This window comes from Cololabis saira, chromosome 13 (assembly GCF_033807715.1).
Source record: "Cololabis saira isolate AMF1-May2022 chromosome 13, fColSai1.1, whole genome shotgun sequence".
NCBI classification, from domain to species: Eukaryota; Metazoa; Chordata; class Actinopteri; order Beloniformes; family Belonidae; genus Cololabis; species Cololabis saira.
In genome coordinates this window covers 17,221,389-17,237,777 of record NC_084599.1, presented here as the reverse complement: position 1 = coordinate 17,237,777, position 16,389 = coordinate 17,221,389, and the positions used below count along the sequence as shown (strand labels likewise).

The following is a 16,389-nucleotide window of genomic DNA, read 5'->3' as shown; positions in this document are numbered from 1 at the left end:
CTGAGTTTCAGCTTTTATGGATGTTACAGAGTCAATTATTTCTCAATTATAAATTTTATTTTTCTTTTCTGGCCAGGGAAAGCAGCATGGCACATCAAGATGATGCAGTCACAGATTTCAGTTTTTCAGTGTGGGTACAGAATGTTTAAAGCTAGACATTTGAAGCCAGTAAAAAAAACTAAAATCCTTAAAAAAAAAAAAAAAAGGAATAAAAGCCTTCAAATCATTTGGAACAAGAACAACCTTCATTCAACACGTAGTGTCGCCCTACTGGGACTGTCTAAGGATGCCAACAAAGTTAAAGCTGTTATTATTCAAACCAGCAAACAGACACAAGCGTTTAGTTCTGTAATCTTCAGCTTCCTACAGTCCCTACAGAAATCTCCAAGACATCACCCCTTACGTCAGATGAAGCAAAATACACTGTAGAGATGTGCACAGATCCTTTTGCTGCCAACTCTTCGCACAAAACAAAGATCCGTGTTGTTTATTTGCTCTGAATGGGAGATTGGTCCATATACATGAGTATTTGTCCTGTTTAGTCAGTACAGTAAAACAATATTTTGTTCGCTGAATGAATCAATCCTTGCCCTTAATGCAGATGATGAAATTTGCGTCACAAAGGCGCCATGCATGAATGGACATGGAAACTAGAAACGGTCAGAATTTTGGAGCTTCAAGAGCCTCAGAAGTCTCAACTGAAATGCCCCGTGAGGTAAAGGTTACGACTGGGACCGTCTGAGGAACCTCACCTAACCCTACTTCAGAATACAACGTCGATATTACTTCTTAAAAAAAAACTAAACACTCAGCTAATTTAATATTTGTATAACACTTGTGTCTTATTTATACAAAAGTATATGAAGTCAAAAATGCACATAGTGCTCTTGACTTTAATCAGAAGTATGGTTGTTATGAAAAATGATTGCCAACACTGACTAACAACAGGCAGTCCGATGTTTGTAAAAGTTCATGTTGTATGTGTTTTTACCAACTTTGCAACTGGAAAACGATCAATTAAGGTGCGCGGTCATTCCATCTTCTGATGTAAATGGCACAGATCATAAGAATGTCAGCGGTATCAACAATGAAAAAAAATAAGATGATAAAATGAAACCTGTAATAGCTGGCACTGACTGATCAGTTGATTAGAGTCAAGAACACAAGTTTCAGGAATTGAATGAATCACCTGAAGCTAAAAAAAAACGACTTTATTTTACTTCAGTATGCTTGTCATGCTTTTATCAAGGTTGTCTTGTTCTCTGAAGCGCCTTAATATTTTAAGATGAGGGGAATTTTAAAAAAAACAAAAAGAGAAATGTTAAGACCAATAATCTAGCGCATAATTATTGATACTATAACCAGAGATGTTGCAATATCCTATTACAATATCCTTTCCAATACGGATTTTGTTAGCTGGACCTGCAGCCTAGCATGATGACAATTTTTAGCGTAAAAAAGCCAGACTCCCAACACAACGCTAATCCGATATAGTTAGCCCAGTCCAGCTCATCCGTTACGGCTTCGCCAACTGCCAACTGCCAACTCAAAACAGGAAGTTGCAACGCAATATTACCCAGCTTTCTTTGCTGGGTTTTTGAGCAATAAAGAAGAATTGGCACTATGTAAGTAAGACTTACTGGTTTGGGATGGTGCACAGACGTAAATACTCAAGTATCCAGATTCCATCATTTTGGAAGCATCTGTTAGTATTTCCTAGTTGGCTATCCGAATCAGAACGATTAGGCGTAATTCCCTTTCTGCTGGCGCTTGAACAATTACCTCTGCCTGGAAACCTACAACATTTTAATTATTGGATTTCCAGAGACAGAAAGACTTAACTTGTTGCAATTATGAAGAAATTGTAAAACTTCATTACGTTAAATTTTTCTGAACAGTTTCATATTCAATCAAAACAAAAACTAATTGCTTATGGAAATGGCAATAGTTCTTTGAACACACACAAAACATCATCAGCACATTTCTCGTGCTAATCATGTTACATAACAATAATCTTCAAATGGCTGTTTAACTAATAAGCTTGTGAAACAGGGACAGAAGTAGATGAAGACATCCTCTATTGAGGACCCTATTGAACATCCAATAAACACAATTCTCTTATTGTGGATATAAATTGTTTCGAAACATATGAATGCATAAAGATATAAAATCGTAAAAAAAAAAAAAAAAAAAACTATTCTTGACATGAAATAAAGATGAACACATAGCATCCCGCCAAAGTCTCTGCAGTAAAGTTAACATCTAAACACGCAAGGCTAATATGTCTGTGACAGTAAAGTAGCACTACTGCATTAGCAAAAAATGTGCACCCTCATGCAAATAATCTAAAAAAAGACAAAAAAGAAAGCGTGCACACATTTTCCAAAGCAATGCTGAAGTCAAGAGGCTGAGCTGGAAGACTTTAAATGCTTTAAGATCTTTCTTGCTGACAGCATGAGTGACGGATAAGCATGACACACACACACACACACAGAGCACATTCAGCTGCGCCGCTCCGAACACTGCAGCACAGAAACTCCCAGCCGAGCGGCCCCAGTAGCTTCTAAGTAATGGTCATAGTCAATACGGGTTGTACATACAAAATAAAGCATCTATACCAGAAATATCAACATTAGTCCTGGTCTTCCAAGTGACACAGCAATACTGTCAAACATTAGGCGAGTCATGATTACAACCCCTCCCCCATTTACCACCAGCTTTCTAACACAGTTTCTTTTCAATACCTAAAAACACTGCTACCTTGGAAACCCCATGTGTACTGCAAGAACTGCATTCCCATTTCTTGTTTCCCACCGGGACGTGTGAGAGCTGGCACGGGGGAGTGAGAGGCCAGCAGCAGCACGCTTAAAAGGGATTTTGCATTAGTAATGAAGCCCGTGCATGTAGGTGCACAGTCGTTATTAGTTTCAGATGGGTGAAAAAGTTCAGTGGAATAAAATGTGGTTATTACCAGGAACTAATGACGCCTTTCTTGTGGCTTTAATTTATTAATATTTCTAGAGATTTATTGAATTTTAAATTACTAATATGATAATTATTCCGATCGTATTTCACTGATGTTTAAAAGGGCAGAGAGAAGAGCCTCCTCCTGAGTTGTTGGTGCTTTCACATTTTCCTTTGTTTCTTCTTTTTTTTCCCCCCCACAGCTTAAAGGCCTAAAACTATGCAACAGTAATCTTTGCAAAACCAAACATCTCTTTTGAAAAAAGAAAAAGAAAAAAGAAAAAAAAACTATGGAACAGAGATTATTCTTTAAAGACAAAAGGTTCAAGGGTTATACTCTCAACTCCAATATAATTGCTTTTTTAAAGGCTGCCTAAACATGACTAAAACCATTTATATTTTCATACACTATACTGTGATGGAGACTGCTATACTTATTGAAAGCAGCATTACAAAATCCTAATCTCTAGTATGATCAATAAAATATGAGGACTAAAATCTGTTTCCAATTCTATGCAGAAACTGTTGGGGACGGCATCCACATTTCTCGTTACCTACTGGGACAAGAGGAAGGTTTATCCTATAATGATGAGGAACTTCAAGTATGAGGATATCTTCACAACATCCTGTGTTTAAACCTGTAAATCAACCCCTGGCTCTGTACTTCTACTATTTTCCCAGAAGCATAAAGATGACACAAATGATGACTCATCTGATTTGATGTCAGATTATCTGGAAAAGATTGCTAGTTACAGTTTAACAAACTATTTGGATTTTTATCTCCTATAATTGATGATCCACTAAATCTTTTTCAACCAAGAGAAGGAACTCACTGTGCATATTATCAAAAACAGTGGGCATGAGTAGTCACAACAAAACGCTCACGTTGCTTACTTCTAAATCACCAATCTGGATAAAGTTGGCAGTTAACTGGATTGTTAATCCAATTTCACAAACCCTGCATATTGTAACATGCAGCGTGACTATGAGATTAAGCAAATGTTTTAAAATGAGCAAAACCTCTTCCTGCACGTGCACATTTAAAACACCAACTGTTTTAAATATGCAACTACACATTATATAAATTATACAATGCAATGTCCCAATACATGTTTGTTTAAATAATAAATGTTTTATATTCCTCTGTGTTCACCCACACACATTTTAGCTGCTTAGGGCTTCTTTTGTCTCTGCACTTGCGACTGTTTTAACTAACACTATTTTCAAAGTGTTAAGAGAAACGTTTTCTTCATGTTATACCATCAGATTAAAAAAAAAAAATGTTAATCTGGGTTTATGTCAGTACCACAGACCGGACATCAACTTGAACTTTGCCATGTGAAGCAGTGTAAATAACAACTAAAACTAACTCTAATAATCTAATAAAACAAGAGTGAGCTGAAGCCTTCAGGTACAGGAAGAGAAAACGTGAAACTGCAGTAGCTGGTTGTTTTCAGTATTTCTTGATCAGTATGAAGGTTATCAAACAGATGCCATCATTATCCAACTTAGAAGAGCTAGCTGAGCTGCTATTCAACAGCTGGCTTAGTCACCAACAAACCCCAATAAAAACAATTAAAATAGCGGACATTATCGGTCAAAACATTGTAAAAGTGTCATTGTGGTTCATAAACACAGAGCTGTGACAAACACATAATGTTAGCTATGTAGCAGAGGTGATACTGTCACTAACAATGTGATGACTGCTGAATATTGAACCACAAGACATCCAGGAAACCCACAAGTCCCCGTTAATGTGACCGTATCGCCTGTTTTGTGAGTGTTATCTCCCCCCAGGTGAGGTAAGGTGGGTGATGATGTGAGGGAGCTGTCAGGCCGAGCTTACCAGCACAGGAGAGCTACAACGAGGCACACCAACACAACGCGCAGCCTCTTCATTATCTTCCCGCGGGGACCAACATCCTCGCTCTTTTGTTTTTTTTGTTTCTAATCTGCCGCAGCTAACTAACACACAAAAACGAAAGCTTTACGTAAGCCCGGTGCTTACTTTAATGTAATAAAAGCAAATGACTATTTTCTGTGTTTAAAGCCTCCACTTCAGAGGCAATATTTCTCATCGCGGAGCAGCTGTCCGCCTCTTTTCAGCGTCAGTAGCTGTTGACGAGCACCTAGGCTACTAAGCCCCGCCCCCTCCGTGACTCCGGCCAATCAAATCGAGGCAAAGCGATATTGTCCAATCAGAAGAGCCCTCCCCGCCCCCCGCACAGAGATGAGTTGGTGACTCCGGAGCCGGCCGCGTCATGAGTTTGATAACCAAATACGCAATTTTTTGTTATTTCATAATCACATGATGATTCACTTCGCATTGGCAGTTTCTTGCTACCTTTGTTCATGTAATTTGCGTAGGAAGCGCATCCGGAAAATGTGGTTATGGAAATGTGTCATTTTTTTCTTATGTATTTAATTTCTGCTTATAAACTCTTATTTTTACTGTATTTTTGTTATTTTTATGTAAAGCACTTTGAATTGTCTTGAACGTGAAAAGTGCCATACAAATAAATGTGCCTTGTCTTTAACAACTCAAACCTCTGACTATTTGGTGTTTTTTTAAACTTCATTCATTTGTTTTCATACGGACATGATAATTAATCATTCCTTATCGAAGTTAAGTAATCGATAAAGCACCGAGATAAGTTTCACCTGCTAATCAGATAATTTTCATCCGTTTTTTCATCGTGGAACTGAAAATATTTTACCTAATTTAAGGAAATATAATAATTACTTACTAAGTAAAACTGGATAGTTATGTTTCAATGGTACTTTTAGAAAGTTAAGAGATCCAATAGAAACATCTTGGCACTTTCTATTGCCTCGAATTTGACTTTAATACGACCAAATATGGTCCAGCTGTGTCGTGTATTGGTCATTTTTGATTAATTATAAATTAGGTAATTCGTTTTTTCTGATCCACGTGGTATCAAATGAACTCCATATCCCACAGTGCATTTCGCGAGGGCTGAGAAAAAGTGCCGGTTATTAATTATAAGTATTTTTTTTAGCCGAGTCATATCGTTTGAGACGATAGTACGGGAACATAGACATAATAAATGAACTACAATAGCGACGTAATCCTCCAATGATAGGAGCTAAATGAAATCAGCTATTTCTGAGCAGGCGGGGTCCTGGCGTCAGTATTTTAACATTTTAACACTGGTCAACTTTTGGGTGAACATTAGAAACACTTGTGAGCCTCTCTTATTGATTTATCCCCGAGCAGCTGAGGCTCAGTCGTGGTCCTGGTGGAGTTTGAGGTGCTCGGTTCGACCATGGAGCCCCTCCGGCTGTTGTTGAGCGTGCTGTCCGTGTGTGTGTCGCTGCTGCCGGCCAGGCTGGCCGCCTTCTCCCAGGCGACGGACAGCGACTTCACGTTCAGCCTGCCCGCCGGCCGAAAGGAGTGCTTCTTCCAGACCATGAAGAAGGACGCCTCGCTGGAGATCGAGTATCAGGTCATAGCAGCTTATATGAATCCTGTTAAATGTCTTGTTTTTGTTGAATGCAGCAAAACTTTCCATCTCTGTCCGCAGTTTCCGCTGACAGAAAACATTACACATATCAAAACCGATTATCATGTATGTTTCATGTTCTCTGTGATACTCCTTTTTTTTAACTTTTACTCATTTAAACAAACCACATAACATCTTCAGCGTGTTTCTATTATGTTTAAGTATTTTATGTTATGCGGTTCACACCTTTTTAATGTTTTTATTACTCTAACCCTCTTTGGCAGGTCACTTCATAAAAAAATATTTATTTAAAAAAAAAATAACATAGATTAATAACATCAATAACCATGTCTACCTCATACTGCTGCACCTTTCACTTTTTTTTTTAATTGTATATATGTTAATACGAACTGTCATTAGTCTATTTACTGTACAGTGAGCGAAAATAAGTCAAATTCCCTGTCTTGTTTGAGCTGACTTGGCCAAATAAACCTGATTCGGATTCCTGATTTAAATAAAAAATAAATATACAAAGCAAAATATTTTTTTGCGGGTGATGGGATTTTATCATGCTTACGTAATTATTTCCTGTTCTTGACATACAAATTGAGCATGATGTCAGAAGGATCATTACTCATTGATAATTTCAGATTTACAGGTTATTCTTAGCGCTTGTATTACATTTTTCATTTACGCCCACAAATGACGAGCAGAACGTAGCAAAGTGGATCCTGGTAACATGTAACTACACTTCCACTCTTCTCATTTAATTGTATCATCCTCAGGTGTTGGATGGCGCAGGCCTCGATGTAGACTTCTCCATCTTCTCCCCATCAGGCCAGCTGCTGTTCAGTGACTACCACAAGTCGGACGGCATTCACACGTAAGCAAAAAACAAGAACAGAGCGGTCTTTAATGGACCAAGGTGCGTGTTCCAGCTCTTCACAGCTTGTTCTGTCCTCCAGTGTAGAAACAGAAGACGGGGACTACATGTTGTGCTTTGACAACACGTTCAGCTCCGTCTCTGAGAAGCTCATCTTCTTTGAATTGATACTGGACAACATGGATACAGATGAAAGCCCAGAAGAGTGGAAGGAGTATGTTCATGGGACAGATATGCTGGACATGAAGCTGGAAGACATCATGGTGAGGGTGCAGTCACTAAAATCTCACACATTTCATACCTGTGTTTTAATTTTTTTTGAAGATAGGGGAACTTTTAATCTTAATAGCATTATTAGAAAATAGAAAAACATCTTCACAGTAGTTTTATTTTTTTGCCCCCCCCCCTTCCATTTAGACTTTGTCCCTCTGTTGACTGCCATTGAGATATTTGTCATGGTGCCACTAAAGCTTACAAGATGACCCAGCAAGCTGACCAGAAGATAACGCACGCACATACAGACACAGTGTAACAAGAATAGATGGTTTCATGCACTCTCACCTAAAAGCTTTCAGCAGCCAATTGTTTCAGCTTGCGCCACATCAGCCTGCACCACCCCTTCTCCAGAAACAGTCATAATTTGTGTCAGAAGTCACACAGGCAAGAAATGACGAGGGACAGGAAATGCGTTTTCCAGATGCAGAGGAAGTTGTTTTCTCTGGGAGGAAGGAACACACCTGATTGCGTTGCTTTGTTTCCAAACTTGGGAAAAAGTTACGATTCTGATTTTGAAGGATCCAGTTAATCTGATCAACTTTCATCTTCTCTTGCAGGACACGATCAACAATGTAAAGTCTCGACTGGGCAAAAGCGTGCAAATCCAGACAGTGCTCCGAGCGTTTGAAGCTCGGGACCGAAACATCCAGGAGAGTAACTTTGAGAGGGTGAACTTTTGGTCAGTGGTCAATCTCGTCGTGATGTTGGTGGTGTCTGCGGTTCAGGTCTATTTAGTACGTTCACTCTTTGAAGATAAAAGGAAAATTCGCACGTAACACCATGGAGAGTAACAGAGCAGGAAACTACTAAAGTTATCTTGAAATTCCTTAGGGATTTTATTTTCACCCCCTGCCCCACCAAAAAAAAAAGATGGATTGGAAGCTTCAAGAAAGCTCTCACATAAATATGCAAACACATATACACAGACAGCATCAGAAACGTTATTCAGATCAAATTCACCACTGGTTTTTGCTCTGATTTTACGGTCCACTGGAGTTTGGAAAATGGTGATTATTTCAAGTGAAGAATACAAACCTCTGACTATGAGCCTCTCTACTGTATGTCAACATTTCTGTCTGTTTGCTTTAAAAACATCTCAGTTTTATATTGTTCAAAGGTCTTTCATAACTAATGTAATTATTTACAGAAAGTGAAATAATGAGTATGTTTGATATGCAACTATTTTTCTAACGGAGCCTAAAAGTATCAGGCCAGTGGCCAGTTTGCAGAGATGTCAGTTTTGTACTTTGGAAGTTGTTGGTTTTTTTTCCCCCTCTTGAGTGTTGAGCTGAAGTACATGAAGACATCTGCGTCTGAAGGAGTTGTTCCTGCCAAACAGGAGTGGGTGGTGCAACCAGTTTGGCAGCTTGTCTTTCCAACATGCTTAATGGTGTCAATAATATACTCTTATATTATTAATTGTTAGCAATTTCCCAATCTGTGAGATCTTTAATGATTTCCACAAACATGCATGCTGTTACAATCAGTCGCGCATTCTCTTCAGCCAAGCTTTAAAAAGTCAGGTGTGTGTATATAGGGCTATGAAAGAGAAGACATGAAAATCTCTTCAGATCAGTGATTAGTGGCTATCTCCACCATCGCACTATGTGGATTTGTGGAGTGAGCGCTGCCAGGTCCACTAGCTTCCTACTGTGAATCTTCACGGCTGCTGGTGGGTGTCTACTTACAGGCCACTTACTGCATGAAGGCGTTGACTTCTGTCTGGTGACAGAAGTCTATTTCTATCTTCCTGACACCTGAAGGGTCATTGCCACAGACACTGCTCAGTTGAATGTGCTGTAGTCATCTAAGGCCGTGGCTTTGTCAGAAGTCTAACATAGTAGCATTTGTCTGTCAAAGCATTTTTTTTTTTTAAACTGACATCTTATTATTGCACTTTTTCTCAGGTGCCATGAAAGTAAATATTTCTTGGTATGCATATTTTTACATCTTTGACACTGACGTTTTAATGATGAACTACACAATGGAAGTACAAGAAACTGCTTGCAAACTTGTCTGTTATGTGGATGAAAGATGATCCATGAAGATGTTTTAGTATAGAAATACTTTATTAATCCCATGTGGGAAGTAATCTCGTTATAGCAGCAAAAGATGAAAAACCTATAGAGACTATGCAACAAAAAAGTATAAAAACTTAGATTAAAAAAAAAGTGTAGGATATATATACACATATTTACAGATAAGGGTCAGTCTGTGCAAATTGCAACAAAAATAAAGTGCCAAACTAAAAAAGGGCATGACTTTATCCAGACAATTACCTGCCACACAGGTGATTTACTGTACAGGGAAATAGCACGAGGAAGGAAAGACTGTCTGTAGAGTTCTTTGTGACAGCTGTCATTCAGCTGTGACAGCTGAATGACTCTTTGTGAACAACTGTCTCTGAAGTGTGTTGTGAAGGGGGCAGGGGGGATTGTGGACGATTGGGAGCAGTTGGTAGCATGTCCCCTTTTTCTTCGAAATGTGTCCAGGCTCAGCACAATGACAGAACCAGCCTTACAGATGAGTTTGTTGAGCATGTTCCCTGGCACTGGTACCTCAGTGAGATGGCACTCAGCACCAAAGACGTGAAGAAGAGCTCAAGCATCTTGTTGCACACATTAAATGATCTGAGCTTCCTCTTCTGTACAACATTGAAGTTGTCCTAATCCAGACCGTTGTTTAAGTGGACATCCAAGTACTTGCAGTTGCCAACAGTCTGACCAACCTTCTCCACCATTATGGTTATTGACTTAATTGCCAAAGTCAGCCACCGCCTCCTTGGTCTTTGAAACATTTAGGAGCGGATGGTTTCTGTTGCACTAGTCCCCAAAGCTATCCAGCAGACAGCCTGTACTCCAACTCAGAACGTCTGCAGGTGGCATGATTCTGTGTTTTACTGGAAATCAGACATATGCAGAGTGAACAGAAAAGGAGACAGGATGTGTATAAATATGGTTGGGTGACGTTAAAGGCACTGTGGAGTAAAAAAAACCATGATCATCATAGTGCCACCTCCACATCCAGGTGAGAGTGAGCATACTGCAGTAGATGGATGACAGCATCACCAGCTGTCTCATGAGGGTGTGAAGGCTGCACCTGTGTGGTACGGCCCAGCAGGGGTCCAGAGTTCACCTTCAGTTCCCGCCCTATTCTCCTCAGCACGTCTTTATCACCAGAGCTTCTTTTTGTTGACAAGATCCATCAGGTCACTGGTGATCCAAGGTTTGTTGTTAGGGTAGCTGTAAACAGTATAGAGGGGATACTGGCTCCCCTCAGAGAATCTAATATCATCATCATGTGGTTCGCAGAGTTCAGCCAAATCTGTGTTCTTAAAATGGTCCTGCAGGGTCTGAATTTGACCTGTGCTGTGAGATAAAGATCAAACAGTGAGACGATGCCTTCATATTTTACAAAGCCTTATGCTGGAAGGATGTGATTGGCCTAATGTGTTACAATTATACATATGTGCGATATAGCTGTGGCATTATTCACACTGGTTTATATGTTACCTGCAGTAGCACTGGATGTTTGGTTTGTGAGAAAAAGTTAACTTACTTTTTATTCCACTGTTAAGGAGCTTGTCACTGTCATATCCAGTGTTTGAGCCCTGCATGATGAGGTTTGGAAACTTTTATAACAATATCTAATAAAGCTGATCCATTTTAAAGTGTTTTTGAAATCCTACAGTAATATGACATTTGTAAAACTATTTCTATGTTACTGAGCAGATTATTGATGAGTCCACACCCACTCTGTTTTGTAAGTTTTATACTACCATGATGATGCTCTGAGGAGAAAAGAGACTGACAGATTTTTGCCCAAGCAGAAGCTTTGTCAGAAATGTATGATTATGATATGATCAGGTCAATTTAAATGTTACTTTCTGAAAGTTTTGACATTCATCCTTACCCCGGGTTTCATCATGTTAACAATGTACTGTGTTGGAGTTTTAAGCAAGTTGAAGCAGACAGGTTCACTGAAGTTGTAAATTTGTGTAAATTAAATAATCCTATCTTTTTCTGACTTGTGTGTTTTTTTTCTTTGTCCATACTAAGCTAAACTCTTGGTTAATGTTTGCAGCTCCTCTGATACTTTATTGAAGTATCAACATCAGGGTCAAGGGAGGCTGTGGTAAATGCAGTGATTAGATAATTTCACTTATAAATGTTGCTAAATTATGAAAAGTTTTTTGAAGGTGGCACAAACCATCGCAAGTACAATCCTGGAGAGGTCGCTGGTTCTTATCATTTAAGAAAAAAAGGTGTTACATATGTTCAAAACACAGGAAAAGAGCCTGCGCCCTGCTGTTGAGCGGTGTTGCCAGCAGGGGGCGCTGTGGGCAGCGAGCGGGGCTTCGCTTCCGGGAAAACGGCGTGATCCGATCAAACTGGCATCAGCGCCGAATAAAGTCATTCGTGGTGAGTGAGTAACACTTTTATAATATTATTACAAATACCCAAAGCGATTTTAACGTACCACTGGCTACTGACTGATATTTACGTCGCAGGTTTGGTTTTACAGCCGCGCCAAACTGGACGAACCGGTAACTCAGCTGACTGACAACAAACAGTTCACATAATACCATTAATGCGTCTCAGTGTTGTCTTTATGCGGGGGATCTAGAGGGGCGTTTTAACACATGACATGGTTGGACTATTGCTTTGCTTCGATAGTATATCAGTTACTACTTGTATTTTATTTTTTGAGTCTTTTAGACTCACAAACGAGGCAACTTTGATACAAGACCATGATAATAGTAAGCAGAGGGACCGCGGTTGAATTGGTTTGATATTGGATATTGCATATTCGACATTCAACACCCATAAAACTTGTGATACATACCACTGATTTTGGTCAATCCACTTGTGATGTGTTCATGGTCATCCAGACTATATATCACAAAACAGTAATTATTAAAAAAATCATATATATGGGCTGATTTAAAAATCATATATATGGGCTGGTTTAATGAATTCAACACCCATAAAACTTGTGGTACATACCACTGATTTTGGTCATATTGCTTGTGATGTGTTCATGCTCATCTAGACTATATATCACAAGAGAGTAATTATTATAAAATCATATTATGGGCTAATTTAATGAGGTTTAATGAATTCAACACCCATAAAACAATCAGTGTTATGTATCACAAGTTTTATGGGTGTTGAATTCATTAAACCTCATTAAATCAGCCCATATATATGATTTTTTTTTTTTATATGATTTTTTAATAATTACTGTTTTGTGATATATAGTCTAGATGACCATGAACACATCACAAGTGGATTGACCAAAATCAGTGGTATGTATCACAAGTTTTATGGGTGTTGAATGTCGAATATCCAATATCAAACCAATTCAACCGTGGTAGCAGAGGGAACCTTGTTAATGTCATATTGTTGTTAAAATCCTTTTCCTGGATATTCCTACCTGGCCCCAGGATTAACCAGGGCTTTTCCAGTGTAGTATAAAGGTATCTGCCTGGTAAAGCTTCCTTCTGCATAAACATAATTCTCACAGAGCTGATTGTGTGTGTCTAGTGACTCTTTGCACTATTCTGCACTTCTGTACATAATATAATTGCACTGGACTTTTTTACCAACTACCTCCTCGCACTACTGTAAATACTTCCACACTGGGAATGCTGCAATCACCCATACTGTAACTCAAAACTGTTGTAAATTATATAATCACATCTCATCTGTTTATAATATATATTATCACTCATTCATGTCTGACCTGCACCTCATAACAGTATTTATTAATCTGCACTGTGTACATACATACTTATATATATATATATGTGTGTATATGCTGTACAGGTACATTGTGTTTATTTCACTGCACAAGCACTTCCGGTTAGACGCTAACTGCATTCTGTTGCCTTGTACTTTAGCATGTGATATGATAATAAAGTTTAATCTAATCTAATCTAATCTGATCAGGGTGATCGGGGTGATGGGGCCGGACGGGGCCCTGGGGCCGGGTGTGCCCTGGAGGAAGGTCCTCTGGGAAAGCCAGCCATTCCCCGATAACTACGTGGACCACCGGTTCCTGGAGGAACTGCGAAGAAACGAGGGCGTCCAGCAGTACCATTACTGGTCTGTGGTGAAAGAAGCGGGCTTTGTAGGACAGCAGCTGTCCTGTGTGGCCATTTTTATCACCCTTTGGCTGTACATGGAGCAGGTACAACTAAAGAACATCAGTCTTCATGCAGCACACTTTCCATTCACTGTATCCACTGAAATGCACAATAAATCAACATCTTTTTGCTTTCTTACAGGGTCTGCTGACGCCTGAGGTGTTATTATGGACCAGCCTTGTGTGCTCCCTGCTGGGCTATGGACTGCACCAAGTTCTGACATCTCAGTTTGAACCGAGCAGTGAGCCGCGCACACATCTGGCTGATTTACAGAGCGCTGCTATTTTTCTGTCTTTCACTTTTGGCTTCTCACCAGTTCTTAAGACATTAACAGAGTCTGTGAGCACAGACACGGTGTACGCAATGTCTGCTATAATGCTGCTGGCCCACCTGGTCTCCTTCCCGTACCCCCAGCCCTCTCCCCCTGGCAGCCTCTCCTTAAATGCAGCCCTGTTCGCCTCAGTGTGCCTGGCGTCGAGGTTACCCGGTACTCTGCACACCTTTGCCATGCTCAGCTGTGCCCTACTGGTGTTTGCCCTGTGGCCATGTCTCCTGCAACGGATGCGGGAGAACACCCCTCGACAATTTACCGGGGTGTGTGTGGTAGTGTGTATCGGCGGCGTTGCGGGACTAGGATCCCAGACACTGGGTGGAGCGTTGCTCTTATCTCTGGCATTAGTGAGCGTCACATTGCTTTGTCCTCTGCTGCTCGTCCGGCTGCAGAGGCACAAGGACAACATCCATGGACCCTGGGACGAGGCTGAGATTCATGAGGACCTCAACGGCTTCCTTCGCTGATGGGCAGAACCAACACGCTCGCTCAGGCTGCTCTCTTTCAAACCGAGATTTATGGTGGAGGCCGATCAGGAATTATAAATGAGTCTGATCACGGTTTTGTAGATGTTCATCTTAAATGACATTCCTAATATACTGCTGTTATAAGGAAGAGGGGGGAAAAACACTTTGTATTAAAGCTGCTATTGTTTTATAAGCACTGACCTCAAATGTGTACAGCAGTTGTCTGATAATGCAGGTTTGACTAACAACACTACTGGACACATGAAGGTATGCGCCAGTAACAGATATCACTGATTTAAAGAGTTTTGTTTTATGGATTGTGTGTTGCGCATGTGTTTATGTATGGATATAAACAAGGGCTCCAAGTCTAAGGCATATTTTATTAATAAAATAATATTTCTTGTGAATTGTTTAATGTGGCCATACAATACACATTTCCAGCCATCTCATTTTAATCTTCTGCACCTCTGGAGTAGCTCTGCCACTAATGCGACTCCAAAAGAACATAATTACTTACGATGAACAAAGGCAAACAGTTGCCAGGAGAGATTTCCAGAAAATTATAACTATCCCAGGCATAGCTCATTAAGGTAGCTCACTTAAGTGTCTTCAAATGTCAAATTCCTATAAGAATACACACTTCGTGGAGACCATGACCTTATAAGGATATTCCTGTTTTATCTTACTTTTTTATCTCACTCACAGAGCCAGCAATCAAAGTACATTTTTGCAACCAAAGCTCCACCAGACATCGTATATCCTGTTCCTTGTTCGTTCTGTGAACGGGCTCTGTATGTACACCTCGGTTTTGGTTATCATTTGATCACATTTCAGATGATAATCTGTGGTTGCAACATTGTTAGTAAATCAGAAAGGGAAAAGCATAATACAGGTCCTTTATTTGATAGAGGAAGTCATTTTTAACTAGAGTACACTGAGACTTAAAGCAGCACAAAGGACTTTTTTATGTTCAAATATTAGTCTTAGTTTCATTTCAGGAAATATTTGCTTCTTATCTCTTCCTATTGGCAAAAAAATCACCCACAGTAACTTTGGATGCCCATTCCCAGTCGTTTCATGTCACAACTGTGTCACACATCAACAATGATGAAACCAACCTGCAGACTTACGGGGGACATTGTGACGGGTTGGTAAGAAACTTGAGAATGTAGTGATGGATGACAAAACAAGAGACTGACCAGATCAAAGAATACATCGTCATTAAAGCATTTTAACCTCCGTGCCTGTAGAGGGACCCAAAGAGCTGAAAATAGCAAAAGTTCATTTGTGCTGCTTTAATGCAACTAAACTGGATCTGTGGCTTAGTTTTTTACTGTAGGATGTTCTGTACATGATTACAAGTTCATTTCCTTAAAAATATGACCTCAAAGAGGTCATATGACATCAGTGTTAAGCTGTTATTATGGAAGAACTAGAGAGCACACTAAGAAATTGCTTTTTAAAATCACATCCTACATTCAGGGATTTGGTGGAATTTAAAATTACACTAATCAAGCTTGAAATACAATACTTTCAAACAACATGCAAAACGCATTATGGTGTGTGGGGGGTTCATTTCAGAGGAAATTTAAGCTTATAACAATCCAGTATTCACATCACACGTAAAAGCATGTGCATATCGGTTTGTGGGTTGATTTTTGTGGAAAGTTCTTGGATGGGTGGTGAAGTAAAAATGTCCCACAGTTTGAGGGAATGTGCACTTTGTTTTACATGGTAAAGGAACATTAGGAGTCACGGTTTTTGTATGTGTGTGCATGTTTGCCACTTCAGTTGTGTTTTGATACAGTAATGTAGATAAGCAGTAGGTCCAGATAAACATGTTGCTTCCTTCTGCT

The 16,389-nt window shown here is 39.6% G+C and overlaps 3 protein-coding genes across 9 annotated transcripts in view; 2 read left to right on the top strand and 1 right to left on the bottom strand.

Moving 5' to 3' along the window:
* suco (SUN domain containing ossification factor) overlaps nt 1-5,056 on the bottom strand; it is a 46,966-nt gene extending 41,910 nt beyond the window's left edge. For all 6 annotated transcript variants that reach the window (XM_061738067.1, XM_061738068.1, XM_061738069.1 and 3 more), the window contains exon 1: nt 4,811-5,056. In XM_061738067.1, coding sequence (XP_061594051.1) covers nt 4,811-4,863 — 53 coding nt within the window. In that variant the 5' untranslated portion in view covers nt 4,864-5,056. The remainder of the gene's footprint in view (nt 1-4,810) is intronic.
* Nucleotides 5,057-6,089: 1,033 nt separating this feature from the next.
* On the top strand, nt 6,090-11,613 carry tmed5 (transmembrane p24 trafficking protein 5). Its single transcript, XM_061738066.1, has 4 exons — nt 6,090-6,431; nt 7,214-7,311; nt 7,394-7,574; nt 8,145-11,613. The coding sequence occupies exons 1-4, from the start codon at nt 6,252-6,254 to the stop codon at nt 8,361-8,363; spliced, it is 678 nt and encodes a 225-aa protein (XP_061594050.1). The 5' UTR covers nt 6,090-6,251; the 3' UTR covers nt 8,364-11,613.
* Nucleotides 11,614-11,907: 294 nt separating this feature from the next.
* Nucleotides 11,908-14,940, top strand: pigc (phosphatidylinositol glycan anchor biosynthesis, class C). Of its 2 annotated transcripts, none has more exons than XM_061737100.1 (3): nt 11,908-12,012; nt 13,539-13,779; nt 13,877-14,940. In XM_061737100.1, exons 2-3 carry the CDS (start codon nt 13,552-13,554, stop codon nt 14,531-14,533), a joined length of 885 nt encoding a protein of 294 aa, XP_061593084.1. In that variant the 5' UTR covers nt 11,908-12,012; nt 13,539-13,551; the 3' UTR covers nt 14,534-14,940. The 2 variants fall into 2 exon arrangements, with proteins under 2 accessions (XP_061593084.1, XP_061593083.1); XM_061737099.1 differs by having other exon boundaries at nt 11,933-12,008.
* Nucleotides 14,941-16,389: the final 1,449 nt, after the last annotated feature.